Source organism: Anas acuta, chromosome 2 (assembly GCF_963932015.1).
Source record: "Anas acuta chromosome 2, bAnaAcu1.1, whole genome shotgun sequence".
NCBI classification, from domain to species: Eukaryota; Metazoa; Chordata; class Aves; order Anseriformes; family Anatidae; genus Anas; species Anas acuta.
The window spans coordinates 107,958,724-107,972,038 of NC_088980.1; the positions used below are offsets into that span (position 1 = coordinate 107,958,724).

A 13,315-nucleotide genomic window follows, 5' to 3' on the forward strand; every position below is an offset into this window, starting at 1 on the left:
TATGACTTACAACACTGTCTGGATAGAGACATCTTGGTTATCTCCTAGGATTTCAGTTCTCAAGAGGGAGACATTATTGTTCTAATTTTGCAATATTGGAAGGCTTTCATTAATTATGAGAGAGAAAAGGATATTATAATATTTTAAATCCAATAGCAACAGTACTCTAGCAGCTACTATCAACACTGCATTTCAGTGTTGCAGAGGGATATTTCAAAATATTATGCAGCAGCAGTTTTGAGTTTAATTGTCTGCAGATGGTAGATGATCTATTTTCCTCACTCGTTGCCACATTTCTAATAGCACCCAGGCTGTTCTATGTAAATTAGTGATCTTTCATATAATTTTCTCCTTAATTTTCCAATATTTTTTCTTTGCATCATTCTCCAGCTGCATCATGTTGGATCTGACCTTTTAATTTTTTTTTATATTTCTTAATATATATGTATCATAGTGTGCTTAACCATTTAGAGACAATCATAGAACTGCTGGCAAACAAAGAAATCTAGTACTTTATTACTGTGAGCCATGCTAATAGTTACATGTACCAGTCAGGGATTGTTAGAGAAAATTCAGAATACTCGAGGCACACAGACAATTTGGGTTTTTCAGCTTTTTCTTGTCTTAGTGGTAAAACATGAACACATGTAAAACTTGGACCTCAAACAGTTGTATGCACACCTAACTCAAAGCATGATGACTGTCAGTGGTCCTTCTGTGTAAGCTGAATGTTAAGTACATGGTTAGTGTGTGCATTTTCGGAATAAAGACCTAAACAGGTAGAACGGAAATGAATCTAAGCTAGCTCAAGAACATCTTACATGAAAATTACCTTAACAAGAAATATAGGAAAAATATATGAGAAAACAAAAAAAAGAGAGAGAGAGAGAAATTATTAAAAATTACACAGAGAAGTTAAGATTAGAAAAATCTGAATAGGCAGTTAATTTTCACTTAGAAAGCCCAGTGCTGCAACTAGTAAAGCCAGACAGTCTCCAGTTTCCTCAAACACGTTATTTGTAAATAATGTGCTTTGAGTCCTCTTCCTGTAAGTCACATACAAAAGCTCATTAATTTGCAAAATAACCAAACTAACAGCAACTGAGGATGAAAAGGAACTTGTGGGTGTTTTTTTTTTCTTTTCCTTTTTTGTTTATAAGAAGTTCAGACAATAAACTATTGACCAAGATTCTTCTTGCTGGCCTAGCTTCAGTCTGGCTTTTTTTTCCCTCATGCATGCTGACCTGGAAATCTTCCTTTGCCTTAGCTGCGATAATCGTGACTCAGCTTACAACACCATACATTCGCATCGCCCCTGCTGCAGGCGACGACCAACTAACAGGTCAGATGTTCAAGTATAGACAAGTTATCATGCCCATTTTTGTCTCATTTTCCTTGGCTCCTTTTTCCTGATGATTTCTTCATTCTCTGCTCATAAATAGTTCTCTGTGTTAAAAAGTTTCTTTTTGTTTGGAATTTTTTTCTTCGGCTCAATTAAATAAAATTGTGTGCTTGGCACCAAGACATACACACACATCCCTGTATGTACAACTCCGCTGCATGTTTCCATTGTGTGTGTGATCTGTGGAATGTTCCTTCAAGCCTGATTTTGTAAAGAGATCTAGCCTTGCTCCATCCATAAATTCAATCACAGTTTGAATATAGACATATATCTGTGTGCCTGTTTATTTTTTTTCTATGTTATTAGATCAAGACACAAGAATATCTAAAGCATTTATTTTAGGTTCATGAGTTGCATGTGTAAGCTAGGACAAAGATATTGTATTAATTATTTTTTCTGCAGTGTGTTGGGAAGGTCGTATTTTCTGGCAGCATTTCAATGTGCATAAAATTTAAAAAAAAAAAAAGTAAAACAGACTCCCTCATAATTATGTCATACATGCATTCTAGGCTTAAAGCAAAATAACCTGCAATGTAAGACATAAAAATGAACAAATCTGTAAGGTTTTTAAGTCTAATTGTCTAAGTAAACTTAGTACACAAGTGACACAATTACTGTGGGCTCAGTGTGGCTTGAAGGCCAGTTCTGAATGTATAAAAATCTTTATGAACCTGGGGAAATAATTCATTTTGTTGGTGCATAAACACACGTGTAAAGCTTTTCTGGGATTTGCAAGCCTTTTTATTTTCATACAGAAGCAAAGAGCACTAAAATAATCTCTAAGATCTAAGGTGAGTTTAATGGAATATGTAGGAGGGGAAGTTAGACCTAGTCCATCAGCATTTAGCATATGATAAAATCATTGACCTTTTCAAGAATACTGGCATAGTTACTTGGGGAGCATGTAAATATTGCTACAGGGGCATCTGAGGGACAAGACGAGTTCAGATCCTTAGTTATTTGGATACTGCAATAGTCAACAAGAGACAGGTAAATGATTCGGCCCAAGAAAAGAGGATTAGTGGCATGCTTACTATAACTTTTAGTGCTGTGATATGGGTTATAATGACTAAGCTGAGTGATACATAACGCCCAAGTTGCTATATCAATCAGGAAAAAATTGTTGCATGTTTAATAGTATTATGTAATAACATATGAACTACCCAGAATGAGATACGTTGATTATGGTAGGAGGTACTAGCCTGTTCTTGTTGGTGCTCTGTCAGAAGCTCTGTCCACGTACATATTTATAGCTCATTTTTTTTACTTGCAAAGTAGAGCTTTGAAGAGGCAAATAGCATCCCTTATGTATCCTTGAACTTCAGCAAGTTTTGTTCATCACAGGATTAAAATAAGTTTATAGGTTTTTACATATGGAGGATTAAATATTTTTCTTCTCTATCTTCTTCCCTTTTTTCTTTTTTTCTTCTTTTTTTTTTTAATGCAAAATTGAGTATCAACAGGGACCCCCAGAAACAGACCTGTTCCACAAGAGGAGATTGTCTATGGTAGTTAAAAAATGAGAGAACATATGTAACAGCTAGCATAGGACATTTAGGAAAGTATTTGCTTTGTCACTGGTGGTGCATAGCATTGGCACTTTGGTTGTCTGTCAGGTCTGTGACTTATTTATTTATTTATTTATTTTTAAATAAATGTATCTATTGTACCAGAGACTAACTTTGTATAGTGAAAGATAAAGTATCGAACAATTGCAGCAAAGAGCATTCAGAGCTGTCTGTGAAATGTATTTAAAAGACCATGTGATGAAAAGGGAAGCTTCATCCTCCTCAGTTGCTGTAACTTTAATAAGGAGTGAAGAAACCTTTCACCCAGCACCTGTGGTTGTTCCCACGACAATTCATGCTTTTCTACAGAGACATACTGGGCAGGGACCCCTCATTCAGGCTTTCTGAGTTGAGGATAGTAATGGTATCTGCAATGTGCTGGAGGAACCCAAAGATATTCTTAAAGGAGATTCACACATGCTGGAGTGGGCACGAGGGAACAGGGAATGATGCACATCCTCCCAACATGTTTCTCCTACAAACTCCCAGACTGTGGAAAGGATCTACATGTAAAATGATTTATTTTTGTGGAAATCATAGGACTATTGCCAACTGCAGTTACTACAAGGCTTACAGCTGTAACTGTTAAATAATATTACAGAGCATTTTCTGTTCAATGCCTTTTCCTCGCCTCTTCACCCAGCACCAAAGTTTGGGATCAAGAAATTGCTTTTGTCTTTTAGCATTTGAGGAGATATGTAATTGGTGGTGGAGAGGGCAGGAGAGTGATTTTCTTTCTTTTTTTTTCTTTTTTCTGGTGGGAAGTTGATGTTTCTTGCATAATGAAAATTTAAAATCTTGGCTGCATTCCTGAATATTGTTACTGTTTTTGAAAGATCTCCCTTTTCAGAAAATCTACTTACCCTGGCCCTTACTGATGCAATTTATAAACAATGCATTATTAGTTCCTCTTTGTCCTTCTTTTCTCCCTCCTTTACATATAAAAGTAAGATGACTTCCAGCTACAGGTTCACCTGCTATTTGCCCTAAATATCTTGACAGCATCTCCTTGATTTAGTACTCCGTTGGAGGCTGTAACAAGGGGAAGCTTTTAGCATCTGTTGGCCAAAAGAAAAGACTATGTATACAGGAAGCATAACAGTCCTTGCAATACAGTCTCCAAATTTAAATAAACAAACACAATTTTACTCTATGGTTAAAAGTATTTAGAGGATTAACAAAGAAGTTGTCACTTATAAGAGACCGTATGATCTTGACTTTAAAATTGAATCATAAATCTATGGTTCTGAGAAAGCTGAAAGCATCTGCATTTTGCTTCACTATTTTCTAAGAGACATTTCATGTAATAGTTTTAAATTGTCCATATTTGGTATTCACTTGGCCCTCATCTATTTTGTTCTGTCTGCATTCTGATAAAATAGCATGCTTGGAATTGTGATTAGGATGTTCATTCTTTCAGGCATTTTCTTAATTGTTGAAATATGTCTGAACTACTTATATTTAAATTAAAGTATTTCCATTTGTGATTTACTGGAGCAGCCACCACTTTGCTAGATATTATTAAGACTGATTTCCATAGAACGCCCTTTTTACTACCCATTGTTAATTACACATGCAGCTGGAAGTGGGAGCTCTGTGCTATACAGTCTTCATAGATAAAATTCTTGGTACAAATCAGATGCAAAACATGTCAGAAATTTTGTAGAATGACCAATACTTAAGAATTTTAAAGATTTTTTTAAATGATACTGACAATCTTAAAGCTTATATGAATTTTACTCTGCATACCTTAAAGTCTAAATTAGCAGCATTTTTTATAACCATGTTAAAAGCAGTCATAAAATAATTCTAATTGGTTTCTCCTCCTTTACAAAGTTAGCTGCATAATAAAATACACAGATTTCTTCAGATATGAATTCAGTATGTGAGATGTATTGCTATAGTCTGGGTCAGATTTTGTTATCAGCCATTCCAGTGTAAAATTGAAAAACATCAACTGAAATCATTGATTGATTAAATTTCAGCCTCATTTTTTTCCCCTCCAGATTTATTACTCCATGTCTCATCATAAGTGAAAACAGTTTCTTTATTAACACAAAAACAACAGCATGTATTTGAGAAGGACCATTTTTCCATTTATCTAGTTTGTTGGATAGAACTGGGGTAATTACTTGATCGGTATTTGTGGCTTCTCCTTTACGATGTAATTTGAGGTACAGCAGCATGGGCTGGACAGACATTCACATTCATTTTTCTCCATCCTGAACCATGTAGCCCTGACTTAAATGTATTTGGACATATGGAAACTGGAAGTGCTGCTTTGGGTAACTGAGAATCCAAGATTTCCCAGCTGACACTGCAGTGCTGTTTGTAATAACAAAGCTACGTGCGGACATTTCTTCAGACTGAATACACAGTTTTAGGACCTTATTCTTCTCTTGATACTTCTGATCATAATTTATATCAGTGGGAGTTGTGCATTGTTATTGAAGGGAGAGCAAACACCTGTATGGTGTAATGCCAAAGCCACATTACAGTGCCATTGCATGGCTGAGTGACAAGGAAAGCAAGGAGATATGGATCTGACTCTTCAAAGTGAAACTCCAGGCCTGTTATTACCTTGTAGCCCCAGCATTTGTTGTACCAGTTGTTCAAGGATCCTGATCCTCCTGCTCAGCTGGGCAGAATGTAAAGCAAGAGGAAATCTTCCCACTTTCTGCAGCAATGGCTGAATGCATTTCAATGTGCCTGAGTGTCACTTGTGATTTATTGCCCATTTTTGTTCTTTTATGTGTTATATTTGTCATTTTTGCAATGACAGTTTCATCTATAAAACAGTATAGTTACAAGAAAATGTTAAGAGGATACAGCAGTGGCATGGGAGCTAGTGTTTCCTTCTCTCCTTTTTTTTTTTTCCTTTTTTTTTTTTTTTTCCCCTAGTACATTACAGAGTCAAATGTCAGGTTTTCTGTTTTTAAGACAGTGCAGCCAAAGCAGCTCAGATTCTAAATGTAAGTACATTTTCCATAGAGCAGATGAGGAAGAGCTGAAGTTAAACAGTTACACAGAGGGTCTAAAAATAATTCTGATAACTATTCACAAATGCTGAAACAACATTTAATACAGTCCCTTTCCAGCTGCAGACAGTAGAGAGCCTGAGCTGATTAGAAGTCAGTTACTGATGTGATTCTATTAGTGGTATTAAGTACTCCTGTTCATATTTTACAGTAATAAGAATTCCTACAAGTTTTTCTGAAAATTAGCTGACAGCCTTAGTTTTGAATGTGTTCGAATCATTACAGGAAAAACAAAGGCTCTAATTGAGGATTCAGGTCCTCCTCCCAATCAGCTCTGGTTGCTCCGAACAGGTTGGACTGGGGATGGTGGGATCTTTGCAGCTCTCCTGTGTTAATAGGAGAGCAGGGAAGATAAATTGCAGAGGGTCAGGGCAGCAGCTCTGCTCAGGCCATTGATGCTAATGGTTGGCAAAGGAGATCTGAATTAATCAGCTTCCCTGGCACTGCATGGTCAGAGCCAATGGTGTTACAAACATGGGATGGGAACAGCTGGAGAGGATTCCTTGACCTAGAAGGAAGTATTAATCACTTGTTATCCTTCAGGAAAGACTAAATAGCCTAAATAGTTACTTTCTGCACTGTAAAGACTGGAGTTTGTCTTTTATTCAGAAGAATTAAAAAGTTGAGTGCCACTGAGTTAATAGTCATTGTAGTACCTGTGTTACATCCCTCAAGTACACAACTAACTGATTAGGAAATGTGAGTGTCCCAATCCACAGCTGAAAGAACACAATGCCACGTGTCCATATCAAGCATCTCTTTAGTGAAGAGATTGATGCAAAATTTAATTTCAGACACTGAAGACAAGTCAGTTCAATTCATCCTAACTCAAAAAATAATATATTTGCTCAGCAATGTGTGATCTTCATATGAGAATATCTTTGAGGCTGTCTGAAGTTGGATGGGGTAAAACCCAATCATAGAAGTAACAATATGAATAAACTGACAATGATAAACTCTTAACAAATGTAAGAAATTTCTGCCATCTCTGCAGTACCAGTCAGTATCGTATCTAATCCAAAATAGTTCAACATCAGCAATCGGCAGAGAAGAAGGAAATACAAAACAAAACAAAAATATTAGTAATTTAGAACATGCTTATATGCAGTGTGGTGTGCTATTACATTTCTGTATAAAGAAATGATGCCTCTGATTTTTGCATTCAAAGCAGAACATGTTTTGCATGTACCACAATGAAAAATTAAGGAGAGACAAGGGAAGAGAGAGAAACTCAGAGATATAATTAGTAACTGAAAAAACCTGTGAATTTCAATGTTTCCCATCTGTAGTTATTGACTGTATTCATAAAATGCTAGGCAATTAGAATTTTAATTTGAAAGAAAATGTGGGACCTGTTTGGGGTAAAATAACCTGTAGTTCTCGGGTACTGCAAATCTGGTGTTGGTATCTCTGGAGAGTTATCAAACATGTAATGCAGTATTACATGGATTATATCCGTGTTAATGTATAGACTAACATTACAGTATATTATGATTAGAGTAGCGTTCAAGGTGGAGAGTAATACTGTAAGCTTTAATCAAAAGACAGAATATACTACGTTGGGCAAAATAACGTTTCAGCAATTCACTCACTTTTAAGATTCCTTGAAATAGCTGAAATTTCAGTAAATGTCTAAGCTGCATTTGTCTGCTTAGAGTAATATCTCAACACTCTGCAAGCCATGACTATAGTTACTGTTGGGATTTCAAGTTACTTTTCCAGACTTTATATCGAAAATGTCCTTTTCTGCAGTAATGGGAATTTGACTGCAAGAGCAAATGATTTTAGAGATGTGTGAGAGGAATTCTAATATATTTATGCACTTTCAAGCCTTTATTTTTCAAAAACTTTGAAATTTAATGTCCTTCTGCTCATCTGATTTTCTGTTATTGCTGACCACGGGGAAGTTTTTGTATAAATAGAAAACACCTGTACAAATGAAAGCTGAGTCATAGTTTTGCAGAAAAATGGATGGGAGTTGCTGTCTCACATGGTTTTAAGGTGAGATCAGGAGAAATACAGTAGTTTTAGGTTCTGTTTCATCTTCTGAGTTCACATCAGAAACACAAACAGAGGGGAAACAGAGGAAAAAATGTAAATCGTTATTGGTCAGAACCAAACATTAAACCTTTTTGAAGCAAAACACGTTTTCCAGTGTGCTGCTTCCAGAATTAGGCAGCTTATATGTATAACTAAGTGTGTTGATAATTAAAAGTGATATGGGAAGGACTGAAGAGAAAAAATGACTATTTAAGGCATTCTTAATCAAATATGACAGTTGGACATTTTTCTGTAACTCCTAAACCCTACAGGAAATACATGAAAAATGAAATGCAAATCAGTGATAAGCATTCATACAAGGCCTAGTCTATTCTTGTCCGTGAACTAGGATCTTGGTTTGTCTAACTGCTTCAGTTTGGACAGCTTTTTATTGGCAATACTTTGAATGCTTTTCAAATGTGAACAGAAATTATACTGTAAGGGTACAAAGACAGGTTTAGAACTCCATGGAATTATTTCTCCTTTCTTGTGCTGATTCTCCTTTCCCATTCCTCTAACCTACCTTCCTGTCCCCCAAAAAAGTGTTGAATCTGGAAATATATATGTTTTTTTTTTTTTGTCCTGCTTCTTATAAATATATAACAAATATATTTTTACATTGCATGTATGTATTTTTGCCATACATGCATCATCACATATATAATTTCATATATCTTTAAGTAGAATGAGCAATGTTATGATTTCCTCCAAGAAAACAGGTAGGTTGTGAATAACAATAAGCAAGTTTTGTTACTGAAGGATTTCTGAAGAGCACTTCATTAAAGAGTAAGCAGATAGCAAAGACGTCTAGTTTCTTCTTTACATAGTAGTCAGAAAGATCTTTTCAGGTCAGGAGGACTTACCTTTTTTTATTTTTTTTTTCCAGTGACAGACAGGGTCTGTCTTTCAAATATGTTGCCGTGACCCCTCCCTTTGTTGACATACAGATAGATCTGTGATGTACACCATTGTGGCTGCTTCTTTGGCCATGGAATATAAGTACCTACAAAAATGTAACCAGATTCTTTTCCAAGTAAAATACGGGCAGGGGAGTGGGGCTGGGGAGTGCTCTTTAGGGATATTTTTAAGTTTAAGGTTGCAAAGAACACTTCTAGTTTTTCCTTAGAAAATTACTTTTTTCCAAGAACAAGATACACCATGTCTGTATCTTCTGTATTGATTATTAATTTCTGGGTGTGGTGTTGCTGTTGAGTGTGCCTTAAACAGCTCTTAATGATCTCAGTGCTATTCAGGTGCGAGGAGTTTGATCTTCTTTCTTCCATTTTGAGTGAGGGCTTCCAACAGTTAGGATGACCACCAGACAGGAAGTTTTTTACAAAATTTAATTACTTACATTTTCTGTGATTAAGAGAAAAGGGGAAAAAGAGCTAGTATCAAGTTTTGTTTTATCTTGTTTCCTGAAGAAAATATGCTGTTTATAAAGGCTTGCTTACTTGTTTTCTTGCAAGTCCTTTTCTTAAAAACACAGACTCGGGAAAAATCCACCGTAAGAAGCCTAGGTTAAAATCCCATTAAAAAAATACTGTGGTGAGACCAAAAGACGTGTATCAAGCTAGGAGCTTTACTTGTTTTAGGCATGTTTTGTAAAGAATGTTATTATTCCTGACAACCAGAAACACAGATGTTTGTTTTTTTTTAAAAAAAAAGTCTTTTTGCTCACATGCACCAACATGAATCATCCACCAGTGAGAAATACTGTTCATTCGATAGTCAGTTAAATGAGTCATATTCATCAGTGAAGTAGTTCTTTGCATTTCTTTTCATGCAATTCTTTGTTGCTCATATTTACATTTCTGTAAAGAATATCACAAACAAAATTAATAATTCATAATTATTGTTACATAGTGGAGCCTTATTTTGATAGTCCCTTCTGTGCATAGATCTTTTAACAAGACAGATTTTTCCTTCATTTAAAAAACACCAAATAAACAATACACCAAATCAGCATGGTTGTCTCATGGAAGTACAGAAATCTTTTTAAGGAAAGAAGATCTCTGCACAGCAATATGTATTGTACTGATGATCATAAATTACAGATAAGATACTCTCCTGCTAAATTATGAGTGCTGTTTTCCCTGTTTCTCAGACATTCAGGAAAATAGATATAGTGAGAGCTAACACATCATAGCAAGGAGAACCAGGATACATCAATTTCAACGCTTAAATGGCTTCAGCGTTCAGCAAGACAGAAAGAAACCATAATCCCTGCCCCATGGAAAAAGCAGTTTATATATAAGCATTTCCAAAAGAAGCCAGGAAAATAAAGGGAAAATACTGTAAAAAGAGAAGTAAAGCAGACCTTACTTGAGGCATTTACAAAACTAATACGTTTGAGGCATAGAGTAGAAAGAGAATACTGAAAAAAAATATGATCAAAACCACCTTCTGTCACAAATTATACCCTGCCCAACAACACCTCATAACTTCCACCATATGGACAAAGAAGCAATACGGTTTCAAAGGAGAAGTAGGACCACTGATTGGAAAACTAACAATGATGAAGGGGAGGGAGAACTTCCCCCTTAGCTGGAGTTCTACCAGGAGCAATAAAACAAAGACTTTCGTTAGCAGAATACATGCTGGCTAGCAGATGAGGACTGAATGCCAGTCACTTACAGTATAACTACTCTAGCCAGGGTGGTAATTCATTTCATCTAGAAATGTGTATGTGTTTTGGGTCTTCTCCAAGACAGTCACAAATGCTGGCATCCGGAATGAACTTGAAGCTCAAATCAAAAGCATGTTATGCTGGCTTATCTTTCCATAGCACTGGTAATGCTGCTGTAGACTTAAAAATCAGGACACAGTTGTCTGCAGTCATGGATGTGGGAGGGTGGGAACGCTGAGGAAATTCTTCTGGAGAACACTGGACATTTCCCACAACTGTACTGTGTCAGGTGTATTTTGCAGCCTGTGATAGAGGATTGGAACTAATGTTGATCATTTCACATTTATAAATGTTTATGAGAAGGACCCGTGTCTCTGGAGCACCCTTTTTCATACCAGTAGCACAAACATATTTGTGTACTTTATTGTTTTGTCATATATCATTGTATCCCAGCCCTTTACTCTTGGCGTCTCCTTGTCTGCTTTCTCTGCCTTTATGTTTATGAACCTTTATGTTCCTTCCTTTCGTAGAACCCCCTAACCAATATCATCCTAAAAAATGTTATTCTGTCTCTCAGATCATCTTAAAGATCTGTTTCTACCGTTACATTTACTGGAAATGATGAGTGATGCTAGCTAAGTAGCAGAAAGGATCAAAGGGTTTATTTATTACATTTTCTTATGACTATTTGCCTCCCTCTCCCACCTGTAATTGCTACAGCTGCATATTACAGCCTCTGTCAGCTAAATAGTATCTTTTTGGTGGCAAAGATGGCTTAGCTGTGTGCTTGCACTGTTCTTAATACAGTCAGGCTCCCGGTTTGATACAGAGCTTCTAGGCCCTACTATCATCCAAATAATAGAGAGCAATAAGGATATTAACCGTTGCAATCACTCCTGTAATTTTTGTCAACTATGGATAGTGTGGGCAGAGTCTTTAAAGCCAAGTTCTCTGATCTTTTCAGTCTCTTACTTTGTGAAAGGACCACGGGACACTTGTGATGGTTGTTCCAAGGAAGCATCACGCTTCTGTGCCTACATTCAACCTTGTAGCATTTTGCATGACTTCAGCCACCTAATCACAGTGTGTCTGGGTATACACAGGGGTATAATGTTTCATTTCCTGACCCACTCTGTGAAATAATTTAGAAGTAGGTGCTGAGATGTGATAAGAGTTGAATTGCACTGCCTGCATAATAATTTGATTGCATGCCTCAAAAAGAATCTGAAGTCTTATAGGTGTGATCATTTACTTTGGTCTAGAGAGAAGCAGTTGGGCACATACCAGTTTCTGTGTAGTTTCTGTGATCAATAGATACCAGGAAGAATAGGCTGCTTACTAAGAAAACAAGCTAGCCTTCAATTTCAGTGGAGACTGGGACAATCTGGCCTAACTCTGTGCTTACTTTAAAGCCTTTTAAAGTTACCCATTACATCAGTCACTGGGAAACCTATAAATGAAATTCGGATGGAAAGGCTCGCAAGAGACTTATCAAGCAACTACCTTCTGAGAGCTTAAAGCTCCAGAAAGGAAATGAAAAGGGCAGCGACTGTGGTCAGCCTTGAGTGGGAGAAATGAAACAAGACCAATCTAGTTAATTAAAGGAAGGGGTTATTTGTTGCTCAAATAGGAGGGTAAATGTCTGGATTTTTAAGAATCACTTTAGACAAAACAATCTGTATCTCGTTTTGGTAGTGACTACTTTTATCTTATTCCTTTGTTTGTAAACATAACTAGCAGCTCCTAGACTATTGAGCCAGGGTTATTTTAATGGTAATTCTTTTCTATACAATGGCCAGGCAGTTGGTCATCTCTAAATACAGTTTTTGGAAGGGACTAATAAACATTGAAAAACAAGTCCAAACTTTGTTAATATACAAAGAGAGAAAGAGAGGTTTTGTTCAGTTTGGTAGAGCTCTGTTTCTGTTACAGAAGAAAATTTTCATTGATTTTGAAAAATAAAGCTTACATGTAAGTTAAAAGAATTATATTTTGCTTTGCTATTTCAGTCAGTGAGTAGTTTTAGCTTCTATTCTAATGAATAATGGTTTTGCTCAAAGTTTTCTATCCCTAAACTACCTACAGAGACTATTGTTTGTGAAGTTTTGGATTTGATTAATAACATGGCACTCATGCCTTCTGAGCAAAAAACTAAATAGAAGTTTTCCACCGAAGGAAGTAGCAGAGCCATTTCCCCAAAAGCACAAATTATTCCTATAATACTAATACCAGACCTGTGTACCTTAAGTAAGAACTCGAAATTTTTAAAAGAGAAAGATTTATTTTTTTTTACCAAGTGTTTTAGCACATGGTACAGAAGTAGAAATTTCACTGCATGTATAAATTCACAATTCACTATACAGCAGATACTAAATATTAATAGCTAGAACATAATTCACTTCTCAGTCCAAAGAGGAGGTAGGATGCCAAAATGTGGCTTAGCGGTCACTAAACTTCAGAAAAGGAGAGTTCAATATGAAGAAAAAGCTAGTAGAATAGGTCTGAATATCAAAAATAAGTGAAATAAAATATTAAGGTGTTTTGTGGTACTGCTTAAAAATGTAATCATTGCAAGGTGCTGAACAAAAGGGGAACCATGAGAGAAAGTCATAAATCAGGCCAGTTGAAGAACATTTTT

General features: G+C 36.1%; 1 protein-coding gene across 13 annotated transcripts in view; it reads left to right on the forward strand.

Annotated features, from left to right (window-relative positions):
- Window positions 1-13,315, forward strand: part of PTPRM (protein tyrosine phosphatase receptor type M) — a 468,093-nt gene that overhangs the window by 291,534 nt on the left and 163,244 nt on the right. For 8 of the 13 annotated variants that reach the window (XM_068671589.1, XM_068671590.1, XM_068671592.1 and 5 more), the window contains exon 14: window positions 1,268-1,342. The exons of the other annotated variants lie outside the window; for them this stretch is intronic. In XM_068671589.1, the coding sequence (XP_068527690.1) occupies window positions 1,268-1,342 (75 nt within the window). The remainder of the gene's footprint in view (window positions 1-1,267; window positions 1,343-13,315) is intronic. 13 annotated transcript variants of the gene reach the window in all.